This window comes from Melanostigma gelatinosum (genome assembly GCF_949748355.1).
Source record: "Melanostigma gelatinosum genome assembly, chromosome: 2".
Lineage (NCBI taxonomy): Eukaryota > Metazoa > Chordata > Actinopteri > Perciformes > Zoarcidae > Melanostigma > Melanostigma gelatinosum.
In genome coordinates, this window is record NC_136635.1 from 21481533 (window position 1) to 21507641 (window position 26109).

General features: G+C 43.7%; 2 protein-coding genes across 4 annotated transcripts; both read left to right on the forward strand.

The window, feature by feature from the left end:
* Nucleotides 1-2194: 2194 nt before the first annotated feature.
* tdp1 (tyrosyl-DNA phosphodiesterase 1) lies at nt 2195-9422 on the forward strand. 2 transcript variants are annotated; one of them, XM_079295392.1, is made up of 16 exons: nt 2195-2294; nt 2932-3534; nt 3992-4035; nt 4701-4756; nt 4850-4946; nt 5111-5145; nt 5547-5639; nt 5749-5919; nt 6142-6220; nt 6384-6560; nt 7056-7104; nt 7328-7394; nt 7665-7772; nt 8182-8284; nt 8389-8491; nt 9270-9422. In XM_079295392.1, exons 2-16 carry the CDS (start codon nt 2934-2936, stop codon nt 9341-9343), a joined length of 1857 nt encoding a protein of 618 aa, XP_079151518.1. In that variant the 5' UTR covers nt 2195-2294; nt 2932-2933; the 3' UTR covers nt 9344-9422. The 2 variants fall into 2 exon arrangements, with proteins under 2 accessions (XP_079151518.1, XP_079151517.1); XM_079295391.1 differs by having other exon boundaries at nt 2200-2299.
* A 1317-nt stretch (nt 9423-10739) lies between these two features.
* LOC306790592 (homeobox-containing protein 1-like) lies at nt 10740-24691 on the forward strand. Of its 2 annotated transcripts, none has more exons than XM_079286970.1 (10): nt 10740-10849; nt 14642-15145; nt 19418-19503; nt 19633-19743; nt 20582-20738; nt 20814-20896; nt 21895-21990; nt 22330-22424; nt 22659-22742; nt 22897-24691. In XM_079286970.1, exons 2-10 carry the CDS (start codon nt 14643-14645, stop codon nt 23224-23226), a joined length of 1545 nt encoding a protein of 514 aa, XP_079143096.1. In that variant the 5' UTR covers nt 10740-10849; nt 14642; the 3' UTR covers nt 23227-24691. The 2 variants fall into 2 exon arrangements, with proteins under 2 accessions (XP_079143096.1, XP_079143097.1); XM_079286971.1 differs by having other exon boundaries at nt 22333-22424.
* Nucleotides 24692-26109: the final 1418 nt, after the last annotated feature.

Genomic DNA, 26109 nt, shown 5'->3' on the forward strand with positions numbered 1-26109 from the left:
TTTGTGCTGCTTGTCTCTCTTTCAGAAGTTAGTCACTTGCTCACAATGGACACTCGCTTCACTTTTCAGTGAGTCCAACGAATGAGACCGTCCATTTTCTCAGAGGAAGAGAGACATCGCTACCAAGCAGAGGTCAGCCACTGTAAATTACCTTACATGTGCACTGTTCATAATGAAAATAACATTTTAGTAGCATGCCTCTGTCAGCATACTTCACACTGAATCTGTTTTGCAGAAAATTCTAATGAGACAGTTTGTGCTCATGAAGCAACAGCACCAAGTTCCTGCGCATTTACCATCGAGGACATGAAGACCTGGCTGCTGTCAGGAAGAAGGAGGAGTTAAGCTGCTCATTGATGTTACACTAAAGCTTTCTGCAGGTTGGAACAGATGAATAACAGATTATTTTATTTTTATTTGAACGGTTAAAGGATAAAGGTGATGAAATAACAGCGATGACAGAGGCAAGAAAGCCTCTCGTGGCTGAATCGTGAGTACAACACAGCTCCTGCACGTGACACTTTATAGCATACAATAAAACAATATACTACTAGCTGCATTACCTTCCTGGTGAGACTAACTAAAGAGGGATGTGCACCGGCCTGGATCACGGCGAGGCACTTCTGTCTCAGTCACATGGAGCAAGAGCTCTTGGACGAACTGGACGAAGAAAAGCGCCTGCCACAGAAGTTCAGCAAGAAGGTCAGGACAAAGGTCCAGCACGATCAACAGTGCACTCATTACATACAGTCACTCACTTCTTCTTCTCTTCTCTCTGTGTCTCTAAAGTTGACATTGGAGGGCATTCAAATGTTTGTCTCAGTGATCCGCTCAGGAGCAGAGGAGGATGTGGAAACCCTTCTTCGATCCCTCCTCAGCAAGCTGCTGGAAACTTTTTCCGGCCTTCAGATCACCAGCAGTGCATTCGCTCTGCGGAGGACGAAAGACAAGCAGAGCTCCAGAAGCTGGAGCATAGTGCTGCGCTCCTGGCACCAGATATTGTGGTAACTGCCATGACGTTCCTCCTGGAAAATCAGAGAAGACCGACGCTGCCAGTGTTGAGATTGGCAGACTGCTGGCTGAATTGGCAGGGGCCAGGAAAGGACACATCCTCGGTCAGGGTGGCGATGGGCGTGGCTGTGCGTTTGGATAATGATAATAAAGTGGACGGACCGCAGCGGGAAGAAGTGATTGATCCGGTGAAAGAGGAATACGTGTCCTTCTTCAGTTTCATCTGGGACACGATGACTTGTTGCTTTTGTGGTTGCACTGAAGAGTAAATCACAACAAACAACATACACTGTATAATAACCATATCAATAGCATTCAATTAAAGATTCATTTTAAATTACATTGTCATTTTCATTCGTCATTACATTTTGTGTCGTTTTTGTTTTACACATATGTCATGTTAAATACTATTAGAAGTCCATCCATGCCTTATAAACACTTGAAAAGTCATTAGAGATGGACACCAACAACGTTTTTGTTACACATAATTTACGAGAAAATCAGTAGAGGGGGCAAACCACAGTAAGGCTTTTCATCCCAAACTACAGGGGAGTTGGGTTTTACAGGCCTCTAACTGAGGCCTCTCTCTGATTATTTTCATTATGGATCAATTGCTGATTATTTCCCCATTAGTCAGTTGATTTGTTTGGCTTGTAAAAAATCTTAAAACAGTGAGAAATGCCATCACAAGTTCTCAGAGCCCAAAGTGACACCTTCACAACATAGTCCACAATTCCAAATGATTCAGGATGAATGAAAATGATTAAACTCATTAAAAAGGAAAAGCAACAAATCCTCACATTTTTGAACACAGCAAGTTATAATAAATTAGAATGCCAATCTCCATATTAACTGTTTGTCTAAACAGTGGTTGGTGGTCCTCACTCACCAAGGAGTGGGCCAGTTAATTTGAGTCACAATGTAATGTTCATAAATAACTGACTAACTTAATAAACATCAAACAAAAATGATTAATACAATTACAAAAACGACAAAAATAACCAACGACTAAATGTTGAACAAACAAACAGATTTATATTTGTGTAATAGCCCTTATTTGATAAAGCTATCAGCTAGTTGCTGGTTTGTATTTACGTCCCGCCGTTGACGCGGAACTACAAAACAAAGCAGGAAAAGGGAGTTTCGACCCGGACACGTGTTCCCTGTGCACCTCGTGCACTGTGGTTTGTTAATGGGAATGTATTGTATTAGGTCCGTTCAGCGGTGGAGTGAGAACAGTCACAACGTGATTCACCTGTGCTGCTGCTCACTTATCTGACTTGGTAAAGCAAGTATCACGCGCGGCCTTTATGTTACGTCATTTACGCTCTTCATAACAATAACACTGTAATATCATCTTATCGCCTGCAAATGGCAGAATTTGCATGATCTGTTCTATTTGTATGTTTTTTTATTTATTTGTGTTTACTGTATTAATCATTAGTATAAACGTTTTTTTGTTGTGTATATTTGAGTGTATGTCATATTTTGCCCGTTTTTTAACGATTTCGTCGAAGCATGCTTTGATGTTATTGTGCACATACGCATGTAGTTAATATTACACACTTTAAAATGTAGACCCAGGAGTTAGTTCCATGTTGTTGACTTTGCACTTTGCATTCATTCAAAATAACTAAATGCTGACATACTGTCACTTGGGTTTTTTCAGCTGCAAACATTGAATTGAAATGAAACCCGTCTTTATTGGGATCTTTTTTTAATAAACTAATTGTAATTGTCACAGATCACCACCAATTTAAGCTACATCAAGTCATGCTTGGTCTTGAATTGCTGGAGCTCTCCCAGTCCCATCAGTTCAGACTGGTGCCATCCGGTCTGAATGACCAGTGGCTTTTACTTCAGGCTTGCTCTCATCCTGATGCTCAGCTGATGCTTTGAACTCTCTGCATCTCTGGCCAGGCATGTCTCAGGATAGTCAACATGGCAGGTGGACCATCTCCAGCAGTGACGACGATGACGAGGCCATTCCTCTCTCTGGGACCACAACGTCCGGGCCCCACCGACCCGCTCTATCCAGTCACGGCTCCCATCCGTCTGCTTCACCCCCTAGCCCCAAAGTGGAACCAGTAACAGCCGCTGTGGAGGTGAAACCAGAACCAGCTAACGCCCCTGCATCCTCACTTGTCGTCGGCTCTGAGGCCAGACAGTCGGCAGCAACGAACCAGTTGAATCCAGTGAAGTGTGAAACCAGTCCGTCGTTGGCTGGAAAGCGGAAGAACGAGGCGTCGGACGGCTCAGGCTGGGCTCTCTCAGATAGCGACGATGACGATGGAGATGTGAAGGGGAAGGGCGTCGTTAAGAGGGGCCCGCCGAGCCCCAAAACGAAGAAACCGAAGGAGACCGAGCGCCCCCCGAGTCCCCACGGTCGCCTCTACTACATCGACGAGCCAGAGGACTTCTTTGAGTCCAGTGTTCCTTGTTTGAACGACACCTACAGGTTTTACCTCAACAAGGTCACAGGGCTGGACAGGAAGTACAACAGTGGGGCTCTGCACATCAGAGGTGAGAAGAGCTTCATTTAATAACATCTGGTACAGACAGTTCAGTTAGAGTGACAGTGAAATCATGCTTTTGATCAGTGTTGCAAGTTTATATCCCAGACCAGCAGGATGTCTGGCATCACCCTTTCTTTTCAACTCCAAATCTCCTTCATTGATCCAGTAGAGTTGCTCGGTGTGCTGGGAAGCTCCCAGTCTGAAAAGCTGAGCATGCTCTCTGGGTGAATGGAGGCTGAATATCTTCACCTTACTTGTGTTTTGGCTCTGCTTGTGTGTTAAAAGTTTTTTGTTGTCATTTTATGAAATGGCAGCAGGGCGATCTCATAGGTGGAGAAACCCTCTGGTGAGATGAAGGTGCTAGTTTCTTCCTGTTTGAAATCAGTACAGCTACCACCTCTCGTCATCCGTCTTTTATACATTACATTCTATTCTAGTAACCTGTGCTTTTTCTTTCATTCTAGACATTCTCTCGCCATTATTTGGGACCATGAAAGAGTCTGTTCAGGTGAGTTAAGTCCTGTGAGTTTTTTTTTTTTTAAAGCCATGGCAATGTGGGTCTGTTGATCGGTCTACGACTTCAGTCCAGACTAAAATATCCCAACAACGATGGGATGTATTGCTGTGAACTATTGTACAAAAACTCCTGGTCTCCAGAGGATGAATCCTACTAACTTCGGACAACATGTGACTTTTCATCTGGTCAAAAATACTAAACGAATCACAGTCACATCAGCCTCAGCTGTACTTTGTTTAGTGCTAATTAGCTAACGTTAGCATGCTAATATGCTCAACTGAGGCGGGAAACATGGTAAGCTTTTTACCTGCTGAACATCGGCATGTTTGCACGGTGAGCATGTTCGCGTGCTGACGTTAGCATTTAGCGCAAGCAAATTCTCACAGCTAGCTGCTAGCAAGGCTGAAGACCAGCGATTGTCAACCTTTTCGAGTCGCGACCCCCCAGTGCAGTTTAGTTTGAACAGCCAGCACATTGACGTTGTCCAATGTGCTCCAGGTGCTGTGGACTTTTTCTGTCCCCCTGACCTGCTGACCCTTCTTGTGGGTCCCGACCCCCAGGTTGAGAACCACCGCTGGAGACTCTTGTATGCATCTTCTTATCAGTGTTGGGGAGAAATTCGTCCATTAACACAAATGTACTCTCTTTCTTCATAGTTTAACTACTGCTTTGATTTAGCCTGGATGGTTAAGCAGTACCCGCCAGAGTTTAGGTAAGCTTTGCTTCTGCGGTCGGCCATGAATTAGTTTGGACTTTTCTTTAACAGTGCGTCACAGTTAAAAGGAGATCGGTGTTGTGTCTATAGGGATCGTCCAGTTCTGATCGTCCACGGAGATAAGAGGGAGGCCAAGGCCCGGCTGCTCAAGCAGGCTCAGCCTTTTCCACATATTCGCTTCTGCCAGGTACAGACTCACCACCACAGGACACCGTTGTTCAACATCAGCTTCTCTGAAGTGCAGTTAGGCTGATATTACATACACTGAGCTGTAAAGTAGCATAATCACACTGAGATATTCCTGTTATTTTCCCTTTAAATTGGACTGATGTGTGTGACTCTCCCTGACAGGCCAAGCTGGATATTGCTTTTGGAACTCACCACACGTAAGCTTTTCTCTTCCTGCCTGGTATCATACCTGCTCTTTTGTTCACATCAGTTTCAGATTTTGTTTGCAGCTCTATGTGAGGCTTGGTCTGTCGGTCTACCGTTTTGGTCCACATTATAGAAGTGGACGTAGTCACAGTCACGTAATCGAAATAGCACCGTCATTATTGCACTGTTAGCAACCTATATAAATGTGTAACTTGTATGGAGTATTTCTAAATTCCCCCCTAAGTTCTGGATGAAATGATTAAACATGAATGTGTGCTGACAATGCAGATACGGTCAGTGGAATTGCAAATTGCAGAAGGTGACTTTATAACAGTTGGTGACATGCATTGCATATTTAACAGGTCTCTTAGTTGTTGCCTTATAAAGCAGAACATTGTGTGTCATTGTGCAGGAAGATGATGCTGCTGTGGTACGAGGAAGGCTTCAGAGTCATCATTCTGACCTCCAACCTCATCAGAGCCGACTGGTACCAGAAAACACAAGGGTGCGTCTGTCTTGTTGTACACATCAGTCCCAGCAGCAACGTGAACTTGAGAACGACAGTAGTCTCATGTTGTTTCCAGTCGCCCCTGAATATATCATTTCCAAACCAGGATGTGGATGAGCCCCGTGTTTCCACGGTTACCGGAGGGCAGCGATGACAGCGCAGGCGAGTCACCGACCTTCTTCAAGAGGGACCTGCTGGAATACCTGGCGTCGTACCGCGCACCAGAACTCGAGGAGTGGATCCGGCGAATCAAAGAGCACGACCTGTCAGAGGCCAGGTAAACACGAGACGCGTGCGGCCGCTCGCATGCGTACGCATATGATGCACACGTTGAGTGTCTTCTGTGATGGGAGCAGCCATATAACAATAACTCAACCAGGTACATAGATATAGACATTGATCTGCTGCTAAATGATGGCCCTGCAACATTCAGTGTAGATGTGAGCGAATACAAAATCTGGATTACTCATAATCTTCTACGCATGTCTTCTATTACTAGGGTTTATTTGGTCGGCTCAACCCCTGGGAGGTATGTTGGCTCAGACATGGAGCGCTGGGGCCACCTGAGGCTGAGGAAGGTAAAGATTTATCCTCTTTAATCAGATAACAGCCTGATTACCAGGCGGAATTGGAAAAATATCTAAGTGTTGCTTGTGTAACCTCAGAAGACACTGACAACAGCACTTTGAAATGTGATGCAATGTGGTCTCTAATTGGGATTTCTTATTCTTGTTGTATTAGCTGTTGTATGACCACGCAGATCCTGTTCCCGGGGAGGAGAGGTGGCCTGTGATTGGCCAGTTCTCCAGCATCGGCTCTATGGGAGTAGATAAGACCAAATGGTTGACGGGGGAATTTCAGCGCACCATGACCACGCTGGGGAAATCCTCTCTTCGCCCAGAACCCCCCATGCACTTGGTACGTTCCCGTAGAACCCACTCGACCCTTGCTTTTGTGATGCGGCGTTCAAATCCACAGGACTAAATGTTCGATGCAAATTAGGTTTTCTGCGAGTTCTGCAGCCGCTGCTGTGTTCTCTAATAGAGAATAGCATTTGCCTCAGCTTTAAAGTGGTAGATGATTTTTACACTTCCTCCCTGCAGGACAATTGATTGCCTAAATCTGATTTGTAAAGTGTTCCAGACACAATAATGCTTGATTTGAAAAGTTAACCCTTACCTGCCCCGTTGGCATGAGTAACCGATCTCTTGCATGTAAATGTATTGTGTGTCTCAGACAAAAATAAATGAAAGTAAAACTACATAACTATTGCAAGAATTAAATAAAAAGTTCAAAACATAAGCAATACAACTTGTAAATCCTGCAATGTTTGGCCACAGTTCAGCAAGAGTTGCACAGCCTCACGAGCTCAAAATGAAAACAAGCCGCTTATTGGTTCATCCTTTTTCACAGGTGTATCCATCAGTTGAAGATGTGAGGACTAGTTTAGAAGGCTATCCAGGTAAGCAATGCTTTTTAAATTTAATTTTAAATTTAATTTGTTGACGTCGTTTGTGGAAGAGGGCACGACCTTCACTAAATGCAGGTAAAATTCACAGCATGATCACATTTGCAGTCTTTTTGCTTTCTATTTGTTCACTGAATCGTTCACTTTGAACATCGAATTGCTGGATGGATCTAGCATTGGATCATTTGGTGACTGTTACATGTCTTTTGTCCTCCAGCGGGCAGCTCTCTTCCCTACAGCATCCAGACGGCTCAGAAACAACTCTGGCTCCACTCCTTCTTCCAGTAAGCAGACTTCTGTTTAAACCTAGTCAGGATATCTTTTTTTTTTTAAATAATGCCCATATTGCACCCAAGTAGCTGGTCACACCATACAAGGTTACACACACCTAAATTACATTTGAACTTTGGTCAGAAATGATAGGGCAGGGCTACGTACAGGATGATTTAAGCTGAGTTGACACAGCCATATTCACATTTAGACATTCCATCAAGTTCAATTCCACAGATTGATTGTGTGTGTGTGTGTGTGTGTGTGTGTGTGTGTGTGTGTAGCCGTTGGAAGGCAACTGCAACAGGAAGGAGTCATGCCATGCCACACATCAAGACCTACATGAGGGCGTCACCAGATTTCACTCAGCTTGCCTGGTTCCTCGTCACAAGGTGTGTGTGTGTGTGTGTGCTCTAGCTTTGTATTTGCAGATTTTTTTGAAATGTTTGTTATGTGTCTTTGTGTACATGTGATATCCAAGAGTTTCACCTTCAAATTCATTGTGAAGAACTTTCACTCGATTCTCAAAAATCCATTGTCTTTAATAGTTTTTTATTTTCTATATAAAAACAAACTTATTTTCTTGTTGTTAATCAACACAAAGACAACTTTTCTGATTTAATTTTCCCCGATTATAGAATTAGCAGCATACTGTGTGTTGTATGCAAAACATAACTCTTTTTTGTTTGCGCAGCACTGCGTTCAAATCCTATCCAACTGAAAATGAATTGAGATGATCATATTCCGATTATTAATAAGCTGCATCTTAACATTCTGTGTTTTTAAATGTGTGTGTTTCAGTGCCAACCTGTCCAAAGCAGCCTGGGGTGCGCTGGAGAAGAGCAAGACTCAGGTGATGGTCCGTTCATACGAGCTGGGAGTCCTCTACGTGCCCGCTGCCTTCGTAAGAACAACACACGGACAAACAGCGGCAGTATAACACGTGCCGAGTAACAGTGAAACCTTTACAGAGCCGGCGTACAGTAACGTGTGGCTGTCTCCTTCCAGAACATGAAGACCTTCCCCGTTCACAAAAGTCAGTTTCCTGTCTCCTCCTCTGCTGGTTTCCCTGTGCCCTTTGACCTCCCCCCCACATGCTACTCTCCGAAAGGTACACAACAGAAGTGTGTGTGTGTGTGTGTGTGTGTGTGTGTGTGTGTGTGTGTGCACGGACTGGATTCTTCAGTGAGTCTGTTGGTTAAAATACCACATGGCCTTTGCTTTTTACTGTCACTATTTCTGCTGAAAAGAAACATTTTTAATGTCAGATTTCAGCTTCATACTGAACTCTATGGTCTTTAAGCTTCAGCTTGAAGTGCAGTCACAGTGACCTCTAGTGGCATTTAGGTGAAATAGTTTATACTAAAAGCGTAGCTGTAAAGAGGCTGAAGAGGAAACTGTATTTCTTCCACGAAACACAGGTTCAAATTAGTCTCAACAGCTAACCTGTCAACCGAGCGGTGTTTTGTGATGTGCGACTCTCCCTCTGCTGTGTTCAACAAATTGTCCGGATTAATTGCAGACGTCAAACAAAATCCATTCCCCAAATTGTCCACATCAGAAAGTGCTGTTGGGGAATCGACATATCGGAGGACAACTCCGCCGAATTGGTACTATATCATGTGTTTTGTTCAGCGTGAATCGTAATAATTCCACCAGTGAGGGTTGAATGGATTGGTAGTTTTCTTGCAGAATTAGTTCAAAGCACATCGTAGAATATAGATTATTTCTGAAGCCAGAGCCGTTGATGATCTTGGAGTGGAGCATGCTCTTCCACTGAAACAGTCAATGAAGACGGCATAAATGCTGCCATTGCCATTTTTCGAAAATATGAAACAATGTATTCTATATATTTGAATGTCACTGACCTCTTGTCTCTTTGTTTTCAGATCAGCCTTGGATCTGGAACATTCCGTACAGCCAGCCTCCCGACACACACGGCAACATCTGGGTTCCCTCCTGAACACACACACACACACACACACACCTGCTTTGTTTGTAATTGTCAGTACTGTAGCTACAGTAGGTGTTAGTTGTCATTAACATTTATTTTTATATTTTATACCTGACTGTAGACTCATGTTTTCTACCAATAAATAAAATACTGTTTTCATTGTCCAGGTGTGGTGTAAGGATTTGAATGCACACACCTCATTAGTTTGAGTTAAACATATTGATTTCATTAGATTCGGCGCTCACTAAGATTAATGTTCAGTTGTTTCTTTACACGAGGCCCGTCCAAACAAGAATCAGAACCGTTTATTGCCATTGTATGTTGAACATACAAGGAATTTGACATGACGGGAGGTGCGTAACATTTAACAAGCATCATAACGTGGACAGGAAGCCGTCGTTATCATTCAGGGATTCATTCATTTTGTTTGTATTCTTTAGACGCACTGTAGGTCGTCAAATTATGAGCAGTGAGAGAACAAATTGATCCTTTTAGAGGTCGGGTGGGCTCATATTTTGGCAACTCCTAACACTGATTCAGCAACGTGTTTGTGAAACTTGCAGAGAGTTACCAGTTTGTAGCATGTTTCCTTTCATACAGCAGTGGTGGTCAGGACTGCAGGTCTTCTAGCCTACCAGGTGGATAATTGTATTCTATGGTCTCCCAGGTGTTAATTTGTCACCGATTCAGCAGCTAGAATGCGAACCAGCAGGGCTCTCTGTGTAATGAGCTCAAGTGTCACTGATCCAGCGAAGGGTCACACACAGTTCCCTGTGTTCCTGACACACCACAGGCATTCTGGGTAAAGGAGTTCTAAGACCCTGTTATCACCTTCAGAAGACTCACAAGTAGGATAACTGCCCCTGTGCTATTTGTTCTGAGTGCTGAAGTGAGAGAGACTGTTATGTAACTAAACTGTAATACTGTGACCACCTGTCTGGTTCCATGTTTTGCAGCTCTGAGGGTACAGCACAAGGCAATGGGGGAGGTTTTATTCACAATTAAAAAAAAGGTTTGGATAATATATATTTTTTAAATACTGTTTCAGTAAATCTAAGTGTATGCTGAAATACATGGGAAACATGGATAAGGAAAAGTGATTTTGAAAAAAGGAACAAGTTGGTTGCTGCATATTATAACAGCTCTGAGTCATACATCGGCTACATAAACATAATTCATAATAAAGTCGTATTTCACATGTTAGAAACATCCTACAGTTGTCAATCTGCTGATATTGTGTTGAATTTCGGCGTTGGCCAGGTGTACCTAATAAACTGGCACCGTGTACAGTAAGTTCTGTAAACTGCGACTCCCGTCGTTCCTTGCGTCATTGTGTCAACATGGCGCCTGTCTGCCGGACAAAAGGCGAATCTGTCTGACGGAGGATTGAAACCCAATTAGAGACAGAGGAGACATTTTGGGAAAACTGTCAGTGTCCGTGTGTCCCGGCGCCCCGAGGCAACAGATATATGGTCAAACACACGTCTGCGGAGGCTCTTAGACCGGAATATTAAGGTAAGTTAAGTCCTGCAGCTCCAACTACTGCTGCCGTCAAACGATCCCGCTGGCCCGATACATTTCCTTTTCTCCGTGCGGTGATAACAGAAAACTCCTCAAAAAATAGGGCTGCGCTGCGGCGTTTCACTCGGCGGTTGCTGTCAACACCACCTCAACTGTTACACTCGGTCTTATCCGGACCATACACAGTCGGCGTGTAATTCGGCTTGCACATAGTCCACGAACAAACAGTTGATCAAACACAATGTCAACTTTTCCAGTTGGTCTACACCGCTCGCTACCGCGCTGCACGTTGTATTTTAGTGGCGATAATCACGGCGAACGAGCGACAAAATGTACAATTCCGGTGTGCGTGGAGTGGATTAGTTAATGTTAAATACGCCGGATTGAGGGGTTGTCCTTCACTATCCACATAAACGTCGTAAGACACCATCTGTCGGGCATGCTGATTTCCCCAGAAGCAGGGGGAAATAAAAATCCATATTTTCCCAACGTGATTCGGCGTGAAAGTCGATCAAGGGAGCACTCCGCACCGGGGCTACCTCGACATTTGCGATCGCTACGGTGTAGTGTCTGCGGTCACACGAGCCAGCTGTTCCGTTTCTGGTTACATTTCAAGGCCAGTTAAAAAAAAAAGAAAGAAAGTTGCCTGCTGTAATTAAATGACTTGTGTATGTGCTCAGCTGGCGCGTGTATACAACCGGGGGTACAGTTCAACGGTATGCCACGTCTGGTTAGGATCATGGGTCACGGGGTTCAGGAAGAGAGGTGTTGGTTTCTCTTTCACATGTTTCGGACAAAAGCCAGGGCCTTAGTCTTGCAAGTTTGTTTTGGGAGGTGTGATGATAGGACGCTTCAGCCGAGAGACAATCACCACAGTGCATAGATGCATCACAATGTAATCCTCTGGGGGGGGGATCGTGTTTGATAAGCTCTCTGCTCCACGGGGAGGTCATAGGTCAGGACAAGTTTAGCTACAGAGCAGCACCTGGAGCTGGTAGGCCTTCAGTGTCTTTGCTCAATGACTCCTCAGGATTTGAGTCAAAACTGTTAAAATATTACCCAGGTTTACTAGACCCTCTATCCCTACATTCTTAAACGTCATAGTTTCCTCTTTAATACAAACTACAAGACACAATCTGGAGTTCTTTGATAAGATACCTTTTTCCTTACTGTACCAATGTTATCTTACCAAAGGGAGTGTGGCTGCTGGAAAGGCTCTGTTAATGTACTGAAACTCTAGTGAGCACCAAGCTGTCTGGGTCCTCTGGGTCTTCTTTCTATATAGTGTGGGGGAAAAAAAGCTTAGACTCAAAACCGATCCGACAGCCAAATAAATAATTCCAACAACTTTCCTTACAACGGTAGCGCTGTCGCGATTGACTCGACTTAATTGATAGGAGCACAGTCAGCAGGTTCCATTCATGCAGAGCGGTTTATTTTCAAAGCTTCTAATTAGTCTTTCTTTGCCTGTGTGTGTGGTTTCAGCTCTGGTAAGAGAGAGAACAATAACGTCACCAGATATTGTACGACGAGGTAAATTAAAGCGTTGAAGGATGAAACGGACACACACATCATGTCTGAGGTCAGGAAAGGAGGAACAAAGGGGATGAAGGCAGTTTATACCGTCTCTCATTTAGTGGAAGTGATCGCACCTGAGGAGGTCCTTTCCAGGCAGGAGTTTGTTTTGTCCCAGCTGCCTCAAGTGGGGTCATGTGATCACAAGTAAAAAGAAATCTGCCCACTATGAGACAGACAATTGCACTATTTTTGATGAGAAGCGTGTATGTCAGGGCAGGGCAGCACCTTCTTGCTCTGCACCGAACTTGAAGTAGCGGCAGCTTCAGAGGCTGCCACTGGTCTTATGTGGACCAGTCAGTGGATCCATCTGGCTTCCTTTGGATCATTCCAAAGTAGACAGCATCTGGCCAACTTTCTGTGCTTGTTGTTGTCTCGTTGTAGTTCCCACAATTCACAAGTGCACGTCAAGCGACTAAACGCGGAACCGGGTCATTATAAAAGATGGAAGGTTCTGTTTTCCGTATCAGTTTTGCAGGAAGACGGTAAGCAACGCTCGATAAACACCACACTGAGATAAGTGTGTCGCTGTTAATTTGCAACAAAAATATCGGTTAGTATGAAGTGAAAACATAACAGTTGAGCCGGCCCTCTTCCCATAATTCAGCAGCCCTGTATGGAACCTATGTATCAGTCTTAACTTCATATAGCGTGACTCATCCTCTGCAGCAGTGGGAGAACGTATGGAGCTTGGCTGCCTGCGGTGTCAATTTTTTTGGCATTTTTCCCAAGACGCACGCGCGCGCGCACACACGCACGCACACAACCTCACACAACCTCCTCTATATAAGTGTTGACATGTCTGCTCTGCTGACTTTGATTCTCTGCTGTGGCCTCTTTTTCTTCTCTGCATCAGAAAGAAAAGCATCAAGACAGATGCGTTATGTTGTCTCTCAGTTCAGTTCATTATTCCGAGGATATTAAATCAGTGTGTTTTTTTTTAAAGCCACATTGTAGCGAGCATGTTTTTGGTTTGAATAAATACCATACATTATAATAGCAGGGCCACGTTATACGATTATACGGGTTGGAAACTATGATAAAAGATGTATTTAATCTGCAGGAATGCATTGTATATCTGGATAGCAGCTGCTGAGCTCTGGTGTGTGTGTGTGTGTGTGTGTGTGTGTGTGTGTGTGTGTGCACGCTGTAAATCTGCTGGCAGGAAGCTAACAGATGTGACCGTTCTTCCATTTTGTTCTGTAATTGTCTCCTTGATGGGATGTGAAGCTCAGCTTGTAGAGAGAGGTCACCAATGAGCTGAAAATGTATTTGTGAATCAGGAGTAGAAAATGTGGATTTTCCTTACAACAAGCTCCATTTTTGACAATATTTATGGCCAGCGTTCTTTATGCACGAGCCACTCAATGTGTGTCAATTTCCTCTCGACAGTACATCTTGACATTTATGTAAATAGGAAGTCACATTGAGATTAAAAACCTCTTTTGCATGCGAGACTTAAGCAAGACAGGACATAGAACATCAGATCACAGCAGTGATCAACCGTAGATATGACAAAAAAAAACAACTGGAGCTAGCAGTGACCACTTCCTGTTATTCTAAGTTCAAATTCATTTAAAGGGATAAGGCTCTCCAGTTCACGCTTTGCCTGCAGATCGTTCCAGGACCGGGGCCCGTAGTGGAACCGGCTTGTTTTTTGACCGCCTAAAATGAAGCCATTTGTGCAACCTAAGATAAGACAGCGTGCCACAGTTCCAATTTAATGTGGTCCACAGGATCTTAAAGGAACAGCGTGTAACATTTAGGGGGATTCGTTGGCCATGTATAACTATGTTTTCATTCGTGTATAATGACCTGAAACTAAGACACACACACACACGCAGAAAAGTCAGCGAGTAGAGGGGCATGGTGGAGACGATTCAGACAATACGCTTGTTACTGTACATGCGAATTAAACATTTGCAAGGAAAAAGCCTGTACTTTATCAATACGTCTGTTCAGCGAGCGTGAACATGTAAATGAAAGTGAAACCTATTTCCATTGGCTCTGGCCACAGACTCTCACCCACCATCTCTATGTTCACACAAGCGCAGCACATCAGCTCGACTGAAAGCATTTATAAACTATTTTATTGACATGTGAGATATGACTTTATATTGTGTCTTTAAACATGTGTCTGTTTTTGGAAAACCGACTCTTTATATTTTTCTTTGCCATTTACGTTCTTGTCGTTGTTTCAATCTCCTCCAGGATGTTCCAGCAGTGCGAGGAGCCTCGTTTCACCATCGAGCAGATCGACCTCCTCCAGAGGCTAAGGAGGACAGGCATCACACAGACGGAGGTCCTCCACGCCCTGGACACGCTGGACCACCTGGACCGCCAACATGGACACAAGCTGGGCCACAAACCTCCCTACGTGCCTCCCTCCTCTTCCTTGTCTTCCTCCAGCGCCGTCGTCGCCTCCTCCTCCATGACTTCCACCGCCACGCAGACAAGTTTCCCGAACAACCGACTCTCGCTGTCGCCCAACAACAACTTCGACACCGCCTCCCCGCCTCTGCCGATCCCAGTGGCCTCGCCTGTCGCCATGGCGGCGGTGGTCCAGAACGGCCTGGTTGCCGTCACCAACGGGATGCTGTCGCCACCCCGGTTTCCTCTCGGCGTGGTTAGCGGCGGCATGACGGTGGCGGGCTACGGGTTTGAGACCAGTGAAGAGGACATCGATGTCGACGACAAGGTGGAGGACTTGATGAGGTAAGACCACACCGGACTCAGCTTAGACTAGGTTGGACCAGAACTGGCTAGACCAGGAAGAAACAGGCCAGACCAGCTGACGTCAGCTGATGAATGACAAGAAATCGAAGCACAAAGAATGCCCGGAATGTTTTGAAGGGGTACCACGCTTCACTAGAGAGTAAAGACAAGTTTGTTTTGCTGCCCAGTAGATTTCTTCAGTGCATGAAGTTGTTTGTACTAGTAGGCGGACTCCATGCCTCGTGCATTGGCAGTATTTCCTCATGCTGCGTTCACACCAAACGTGCGCCGCAAAATCGCGTCCAACGCGCCGCCGGTCGTGTTCACACCAAACGCTGCAAAATCGCGCCGGAGAGGGGGCGTGGTTTATCGACTGGAAGCCGTTCACCTGGCCGTCATTTCTTTCCGCTATCAACCGTGAAAGGAATAAGGACAATTGCTGCTTTGTACGTGTTGTGGAAGTCCCTCAAACGTCGGAATGCCAAACGCCGTCATGTCTGGTTCATAATATTGTTCAGAGGAGCTCCGTGGATTGTATCGAGCTGTATTCACTGTCTAGCAAGCCACCGGTCGCTGTTTACTACAGCTGTAGGAACACAAAATAAACTGATTCGGCTGTGATTCAACGGCAATAAACCGACAAAAAGGGACTCCGAAATAACTACGTAATGATGCCGTTTTGTAGGTTACTTGTCTTCTCAATGGAGCTCTGATGGATCGGTGCTAGGCTATGCTAACATCATAGCAGCTCCACCAGCACTCAATAACGTCATGTAGACGTAAATACGGCAGCGTCTATTCATTGTTTGTACCGTATGGTTTACACACACACACACACACATGTATACACATAGTTTGGTCCGGTCTCTGTTGATATGAGGTATCGTAGACAGGAGCGGACTGGGGGAAAAAAGTGGCCCGGGAGTTACTGTCAGACCGGCTCACTCAATACACGGCGCGTTGCCCACTCAATGCATCGCACGTATCGACCAGTCAGTGGCCTACTTGGAAAAATACCATACACTTAACATTATTTTGGATGATTACAAAGAAATTGCATCATATATGTTTTTTTTATAACATTTGGATCCACCAATTTGCCCGGATGGACACATTGAATAAAATGATACTGGCTATTGTAACACTCCAAGGTAGGTATCGTTTGCTAGATGAATATGGTTATACGCAGTGGCGCTGGTGCACATGTTCTAGGTAGGGCTGTTTTCTATTTCCCTTTAATAACTTGAGGGTTACCGTAATAATTCCCTTTAACAGGAAACGATACAATCTAACTATATTCAGGTTACCTTTAATTCGAGTTTACAACAAACGCAACACACACACAAGTTGGAAAAATTAAATGAAAGAAAACCCCTCGTTGCTGGCAGGATGTCGCCTGAAGCGTGGAAGTCCAAACTCTTAGTCCGCTTCACTCCAGAGAGCAATAAGATAAAAGTGTGGTACCTTAGTTAATGCTGCTGATAAATCAGTATTACATTACTAATCCCCCCCCCCCCAAATAAAATAGTAATATGATAAATACAAAAAAATATCTACATAAAAGGCTGTAGTGATGTAGAATTAATTGTGGAAGGATAACATATAGCAGATATGTCACTATCAGTGGCGGCTGGTGGAAAATGTTCTAGGTAGGGCCATCCTATCAATTTCAGCAAACATCCCAGTATGATTTAATGCAAAAAAAATGTAAGTATCAAACACGCATTATTACTTGGCAGTTAAATATTTAACATGTATTCCAACACGAAAACAATCAGTAAATAACACTTATGTAATATAATATAACATGTTCATTTATTGAGATGCCCCTATGGACCTTGTTATAGGAGGTAAAGATCAGGAGAAGTAAACATGAAGTGTAACTAGAAAATGCATTTCCTGCTGAAAATGCGTTGGAATGCTGAAAGCTGAAATGAATCTCAAAAACATTGCTGAAAATAGATATCCAATTAAAAAAAAATTGCAAAAAGCTGAATAATTCAAAAAGTTGAAAGATTACAAATATGAAGTTATATCACCCCTCTCCTGAAAGAGCTGAACATTTTGATATTCGAACGGTTTCTGTAGCGTAAAAGAATTCCAGCAGTAGTGATATTTGTTGTAGTAGTAGTAGAAGTATTATTCGCAGTATAAGTATGAGTAGCATTTGAATAAGTACTAGTTGTAGCAGTAGTGATATTTGTAGTAGCAGTAGTAGTAGAAGTTGTCGTCGAAGTATTTGTAATTAGAAGAAGTAGTGGAAGTAGTAGTATTACTATTAGTAGTACTAATAGCTGTGGTCGTATTAGTACTGGTTATTAGTACTGGTAGTAGCAGGAATAGCAGTTGTGGTATCAGTAATAATAGTAGTGGTAGTGGTAGTAATAGCAGCAGTAGTGGTAGTAATAATATTTATGGTAGCAGTCATAGCAGTAGCAGTAGTAGTAATAGTAGCAACAGCAAAAGTTGTAGTAGTAGTGGTAATACTAGAAATATTAGCAGTAGTAGTAGTTGTCGCAGTATTAGTAAGAGCATTCATTATTTCAACAAAAAAGCCTAATTTTGAGCGAAACGTTTAAATACAGTTAATCCATGAGGCTTTTATTTTGAAAGGGTGGGACTGGGCGGGGGAGAGGAGACATAATCATCATGTTTGACGCATAAACAGAGGTTATTAAATGACAGGCTTCATCACAAGCAGTTCAGTTAGAATTCACTCTCTGTGGGGGGGGGGGGAGGAGGGGGGAAAGTACAGTAGTAGTAGTACTAGTAGCAGTCGTACTAATAGCTGTAGTAGTATTACTACTTTGAGTAGCATGAATAGCAGTAGTAGTAGTAGCAGTTGTCGTATAAGAGACATAATCATCATGTTTGACACACAAACAGAGGTTATTAAATGCCTGGCTTCATCACAAGCATTTCAATTAGAATTCACTCTTTGGGGCTTTTATTTTGAAATGGGGTGTGTGTGTGTGGGGGGGGGTCCTTGAAAAGTCTCTAAGACCTGAATGACTGTATGAGAGAGAGAGAGAGAGCGAGCGAGAGCGAGAGCGAGAGAGAGAGAGAGAGAGAGAGAGAATTTGTGAGAGAGAGAGAGAGAGAGAGAGAGAAGAAAGAATTTGTGAGAGAGAGAGAGAGAGAGAAGAAAGAATTTGTGAGAGAGAGAGAGAGAAGAAATAATTTGTGAGAGAGAGAGAGAAGAAAGAATTTGTGAGAGAGAGAGAGAGAGAGAGAGAGAGAAGAAAGAATTTGTGAGAGAGAGAGAGAGAGAGAGAGAGAGAGAGAAGAAAGAATTTGTGTGAGAGAGAGAGAGAGAAGAAATAATTTGTGAGAGAGAGAGAGAGAGAGAAGAAATAATTTGTGAGAGAGAGAGAGAGAAGAAATAATTTGTGAGAGAGAGAGAGAGAGAGAGACAGAGAGAGAAGAAATACTTTGTGAGAGAGAGAGAGAGAGAGAGAGAGAAGAAAGAATTTGTGAGGAGAGAGAGAGAAGAAAGAATTTGTGAGAGAGAGAGAAGAAAGAATTTGTGAGAGAGAGAGAAGAAAGAATTTGTGTGAGAGAGAGAGAGAGAGAGAGAGAGAGAGAGAGAGAGAGAGAGAGAGAGAGAGAGAGAGAGAGAGAGAGAGAGAGAGAGAGAGAGAGAGAGAGAGAGAGAGACTCATCGCGTCTGTGCATAGACTTTGTATGTAATCTCGACGCGCGTCAAAAAATTGACGCGTCCGGTGTGAACGCACCTTCAGAGTGCCTATAACCTAACCTTGTTGCTGACATTATTAAAGAGAGGCAGACTGAAAGTTAGCTTATTGTGATTTATTTTTGTAATCAAAAGTGTAGATGTGGCTTTAGAGCCCACTGGAAGCATGATGAGTAGACCGCTGCAGCAGACGGCAGGGCCTGATGGTCGGCTTCTCTGCCTGTAGCTCACACTGAATCTGAAGGATTCGAGGATTAATTCCTGCACGCGCGCACACACACACACACTCGACATACAGTACTGCACACACACACTCACACAGTCACTAGTGCCCCTCATCTGTAGTCTGCAGTCAGACAGCAGCAATCAGAGCGGTATTGATTCAAGGGTGTGTGAAGATGAAATCAAAGCAGAAAGCAGCGAATATTACAGCAGCGTCTGGCCTCTGATTCATGCACATGGATATATCTATATCTATATGTATGGATTGCAGATTTACAGCTGTTTTTAAGTGCGCACTATATGTGTAATGTCAGACGGTACTTTGTGATAAAACAGTACACCCCCCCTGCTTGTAGGCGGGACAGTGCTATGATCAAAGAGGAGATTAAGTCCTTCCTGGCGAACAGGCGGATCTCCCAGGCCGTGGTCGCTCAGGTAACGGGTGAGTATCGACGTCCTCCGCACTTCACCCAGCTCCACTGAATTGCCACCAGAGAGAGTTGACATGCCGGCAGGCGTCCAGCCTCCTGACCATACAGATCTCGCTCCTCTCCTCTCCCCTCCCCTCCAGGGATCAGTCAGAGCCGGATCTCCCACTGGCTCCTGCAGCAGGGATCAGACCTCAGCGAGCAGAAGAAACGGGCCTTCTTTCGCTGGTACCAGCTGGAGAAGACCAACCCCGGTAACACCACCCTCCACTTAAAAATAAATGCTTTTTTATACTGTGTTTTTCCAATAGCCAGCTGCCCTGAATGCCCGACTTGCAGTGCTGACTTTAATAACACGTAGAGTTTTCGTAACGCTGACTGAGCAAAAATCAATCCATTCAGACGAGGACAATCCTTACTAGAACAGAATGGGAAGAGCTCGTTATCTGTTCAAAAACATGTTGCCGTCGCACACATTGTCAAAGTCTCCCCGAGTAGGACCCCCGGACACCCCCGGACTGACGGCACCGACACACCAGAGCACAGAAGTAAACTGTACCTCAGCTCATTGGTATTCAGAGCTGTGATTTCGACATGAACTAGGAGAGGTGAGTTCCTCAGTTTGGCAGCGGAGGACGGGCTTCCGGCGATCGGAGAGTTGCCATCAAAGAGTCGTGGCATGCGTGTGCGTCTTTAATGGGCGCCTTGAGACGTCCCCGGTTACAGGAGTAAGAGGCTGTTAACTGTTTTTCTGTGATTGAACAATGACTACGTTGTGTTGAGACCAACACAGTGGAATGTACGAAGAAAATCAGTGCAGTCTAGTTATCCCTGCGTCGTCCTTCAAAAACTGGCACAGTGCCTTAATTAAGATCTCTTGACTTTAATTTGGTTCATTGGCTCGATGCTCTAAGATAAATGTCAGGGTTTGATGAATCACTTTTGAAACACGCTAAAGGTACATAGCAATATTCAATAATAATTTCATTTGAGACGTTTTTAGGCGGAGTGACGCTGAACAGAAAACTGCTTGTGATTTATCAGCGCACCGCATGCGACGTGCTGAAAAAAAGCCTTTCTTTGTGACTCCAGGAGCCACTCTGGCCATGCGAGCCGCCCCATTGGCCCTGGAGGACGTGATGGAGTGGCAGCAAGCCCCGCCTCCGTTTAGCTCGGCCCCCGGGGGCTTCCGTCTGCGGCGCGGGAGCAGGTTCACCTGGAGGAAGGAGTGCCTGGCTGTTATGGAGAGGTGAGGAGGAGGTATAACAAAGTATGGCGTTTAAACGGCTTCGGGATTATAACGTGTGTGTGTGTTGCTACACAGCTACTTCATTGACAACCAGTACCCCGATGAAGCGAAGAGAGAGGAGATTGCCACCGCCTGCAACGCCGTCATTCAGAAACCAGGTGGGTCAATGGAAATGGTAAATAGTGTAAATATCACTGCTTGGTTAACAAAATAGTTTTAGGCTTTTAGCAACAGAGCTGAGGTGTAGACCTGCCATGTCAAGGAGTCACATGGTCCAAATGCAAACTACATGGTTATTTCTAGATGTGTAGTTGGCTGCGAGTCAGACTCTTATTTTGTAATGACTGAGGGGAAATAGATGATCATATCGGAAAAACACTGTGGCGCTCCCTCTGTCACGGCCATTACTTTGTACACTGAGACACAACAGAAAGTGCTTTTACATCGTCCACTCATCGAGACTGCAGGCTGGCATCCTCTTTCTTTTGGTGGACGTGGTGAGTATATGTGGTTGCATCCATTTGGAGAAGTGATTTGGTTTTATTCGTTAACATATTGGTCATGTTGCAACAACAAAAAAAAATTTAAAAAACAAAGTAACCAGAAGAGTTGCATCATGACAAACGAGCGACGTAACCCCTCTGCCTCAGTTTGAACAAGTAGCTCTGATGTCCAGGACGAAAGTGTCTCCTTCGTAAAACTGCTATAGAACTATATATTCATATTATTTTCCACATTCACAGAGTCTGTCCAATCAGTTCGAATCATGAATGACAAATATTTACAGAATGCAACTCTTTAAAGATTTTTTTGCGTTGCCAAAATGCATGCCACACGCTTTAACACAGCCAACATGAGACTGTCCCTAGTGATGCTAAAGGGTTAAATACGGCATGTAGGATAAATAGCCAGGAGCATTGAATCTTTGAACTGCATTGTAAGCAAACTTGATTCAGAAAATACAGCGTCATCAGATATCTGTCAAAGGAAGACGCTTACTTTGCTGCGAAGAGACTTTCTGACCAGTGAAGTCAGAGACGCTTGAATGAGCCGTCAAAAACACTCACAGGGAGAGACTGAAGGAGTAGAAGACAGAAGCAGCAGCGCAGTAGCTGCTATTTATGTGTGTGTGTGTGTGTGTCTGTGTGTGTTGCAGGAAAGAAGCTGTCTGATTTGGAGAGGGTTACATCTCTGAAGGTCTACAACTGGTTTGCCAACCGCCGCAAAGACATCAAGAGGCGCGCCAACATTGGTAATGTCTACCCCTCTGTGTGTGTGTCTGTGTGTTGTTGGGGTTATACTCGCAATGTGTCTGTTATTGGGGTTATACTCGCAATGTGTCTAAGTGTGACTGAAGAAGCAGATACTTAAAAACTCAATGCGTGTTATCCCTTTAAGAACCATATGTCCACTGTGCTGAGCTGTCTCTAAATAAATCAATACACACACACACACACACACACACACACACACAAAAGAGCTTTTGCTTTATCCTCGTATTTCACACACCTTGGCATCAGCGACTTCCTCCTTTCTTACCTAGCGCGTCGCTTGAGGTCGATATGCTATGATGAGGTTTGTGTTTTTGAAGAAGCAGCCATCTTGGAGAGCCACGGCATCGAGGTTCAGAGTCCAGGCGGCCAGTCCAACAGCGACGAGGTGGACGGCAACGACTTCCCTGACCAGGTAAACCGGGCGGGACTGGGTGGTGTTTGCACTGAGCAGCTCAGAGGTATGCAGTAAACACACAGCAGGGCTCAGCGGGTACAAAGGGGAAATAAACCCGTTTGAGTTTACATTTAGTCCCGTATTTGACTGAGATTATTAATAACTAGCTGTGAAGAGGTCAGCGGTCGGCACTATTCTTGTGTCAGTGGAATGACCTGGTTATTGTGTAACCCGAGCGCTGCTCTGTCACAGGGTTGCGAGGTGTCCTTATTTGACAAGAGAGCTTCAGCCAAGCAGTTTGGTTTCAGTCGAGCTGACCTGTCCTCTCCAACCCAGGTACAGCCCGACCACACACACACACACACACACACACACACACACACACACACACACTGCTCAAGAAACTGCTTTGCCGCAGATTTACAGTACAAATTTCCAAGACAGTCTAGAAAGAATAAATACAACATCGACTGACCCTTCCCTCGCTCAGGTACCCACGCTGCTCCCCAGCTGGTTTTCCGTCCTGAGTAGAGGAGGCTTGTCTGGACAGAGGGGCGCCTCTCTGATTGGCCGCTCCCTCGTGTCAGGGGCGGGCCCTCAGGCAGAAGGTTCCAGATTGACAGGCGTGTCCTGGTCTCCCCCGTCGCCCTCCCTCCAGGACGAACCCAGCATTCACAGCGCGCTGTCCGAACCCCAGGACCCAATCGGCTTGGAGAAGGCGGCTGTCAATCACGGCAGCCACGCCCTGGCCAATCAGGTGGACGGGGCGGGGTGCAGCATCGGGAATGACATCAAGACGGAAACGCTGGAGGACGACTGAAATGGGCGGCGGACATTGGAGTTGTCAGAGCGATGAATGGAGCAGGATCAGAGGTGTGTTAATATGCAAGCAGATTTTATAGGAATGTAATAAGTGAAAAAAGAAACAAGACCAAAAGTCGTGTAAAGTCCAACCCTGAGATACCTCCCAACCCTACCTCCAACCTGCTCTGCTACGCTCTTATAGGGATTACTAGTATATTCTAATAATAATTATAACAATAACAATAAACTTATTTCTTAAAGTGCTCCCCAGCAGGCTATGGAAGGTTAAAAATGCCCAAATCAAACCAAGAAAGTGAAATCGATTATGCATTCTTTAATTATGACCCATAAAAGGAAGTACCCATAGCAACGAGTAGTGTTTGTTCACTTTACTTCTTTGTTGATTTGTTTTCGGCATTTAAAATCTTCCGTAGAGACACGATGCATTGTGCGGGTTTCTTTGGAAGCTGCATCTTTCAGCGCAGGACAACACTGTATTTGACCCGGGGCGCACTGTGATCACAACACAACAGCCTCAAAAGATAAACGCGCCAGTTTGAAAGTCAAGTTCACGTCAACTGATTGTTTTGAAATTCTGTCGCGCATTTCATCGCAGTTGAGTTTATTTCAAATTTTTGCTGTTGGTTCCTTCGAGTGTGAAGAAGAGCAGAATAAGCTCCGTGTTTTTTTTCCCGAGGTCACAGCGCGGTGGTGATGTGTTCTGTGGGCCTCTGATGATTTGAAAATGTAGAAAACAGAATGACACTTCTCCAGCCCCTGTCCTGGTAGGACAAGCTTAACATATGGAAGCAAAGAAAGGAAAAACCTGAATGTTTAACATTGACATTTTTAGAAAAAAAAAAAAAGAGAAGTGTTTTCAGTCACTCGTCTGAACTCCTTTCTTGCGTCACATGACTCGCAGAACATTGCCTGATAGGACAGAGATCCCGTCTCGGCTTCACTGCTTATCCTCTTGTCCCAAACTTTTGTTCAGAAAATCAATGAAGTTGAGCAACCTGAATTCAGTTATTTTGATCTTCAGATTTGTTTTAAACCAAATCAACAGATAGTTATCGATTAAATATTACAAACATACTATGAATTTAGCAGTATTTAAATATCAAATATTCACAATTAGGCATTCAGTTGCTTATGAAACTTAAATCCTCATGGCCTCTCTTTGCTTCCATATAAATAACAAGTAAAAAGTTATTCAATACATAACTGCATACAGACTTGTATGAGAACTAGAAACCCGGATGTCCAGGTGACCGGGTGTTATTAATTTGTGGTCAGACATAATGAATGATGAGCGTGAGATGATCTATAATCAATACAGATCAGTTAGTTGGGAAGTATTCAACAGTGACACTGTTTTAAATACTACAGATACAAGTGTAATTTGAATACATACATATACTACACATGTATGTATGCATATACAGTGTTATATAAACCGTGGGGTGTATATATATATATATATATATATATATATATATATATATATATATATATATATATATATATATATATATATATATATATATATATATATATATATATATATATATATATATATATATATATATATATATATATATATATATATATATATATATATATATATATATATATATATATATATATATATATATATATATATATATATATATATATATATATATATATATATATATATATATATATATATATATATATATATATATACATATACACACACACACACACACACACCCTGATCCATTTCTATATAGAAATATTAGCTTCAAATGAGAGAAAGCGTCAGTGTGAGTCTGTCTTGTTGGTGAAAGGTGAGTGATGCATTAGCCAAAGTATTAAGTTTTAAATTTTGCGTATTTTCAGAGTGTGTGTGATAGTCATGGATGGAGCTGTGTGTTTAGAGATCTGCTGATCAAAGCATCAGATGTGTCAAATTATTGCGAGGAAAATGCATTTCCTGTTTTAGGCATATCCGTGTTCGTGCTCGATATGCCATGTGTTCTAAACACACATTGTCCAGCTTCAATTGTATTTTCATTTCAAATGACACTTTATTGGATCAATATCATGGTGCTTGGAGTCCCTGCTGTTTAAACATTCGATTGATCAGTGTGACCGACTGACAGACCAGAGAGGCAGTAGGAAGAGCCGATGATTTGGGAAACTGAGTGAGTTAGGTTTCCCTTGAAACAGCCACAGCAAGAAGTGTTCTTTGGAAAAGAACGAATGAACTTGTCAATTCAAGAAATATTTATCCCAGTACAGCCGTTGTTGGAAGTCTTTTTCTGCATTTTTGTTAATCCAACACAAGGAATTATTATTATCCTTTTGCACAGGGAATATTTAACCACAGTCTGATAACTAGTTCGATCTTTAGATTTTAAAAAGGTCTACAAACATCTTACCAGGAAACGGTCTTAGCTTATGTTATACATCAAACTATATTTGTCTTCCAAACACGCTGCTCTCTTTTAGCTCCGTTTTGGCTCCACCACTCCCCGAGGAAAGTATCCGTCTCCCTAGCTGCCAAATGCTCCTATGTTCACGAACTTAACGTTACCAAAAGTTAACGTTCAAGTTCAGTAGCTGATCAGTGCTGATGCTCTTGAACACCGTAGAAGTTCCAGCAGACATCGAAACCTCCTTTTGTTTGCGTAAGTGTACTTAGCGTGTACTTTACTGACGCATTACCAGCTGCCACTGAACACTCTCACTAGCTAAAGAGAAAACAATGCTGGAGTTTGGTGCGTCAGTTACTCGGCGATCCAGCCATCCAGAATATGAAATGTACCATATTGTTTTAAGTTGAAGTGCCTTATTTATTTACTTACTTACTGTATTAACACAGGATCAGTGCACGAAGGAGGACTTCCACAAT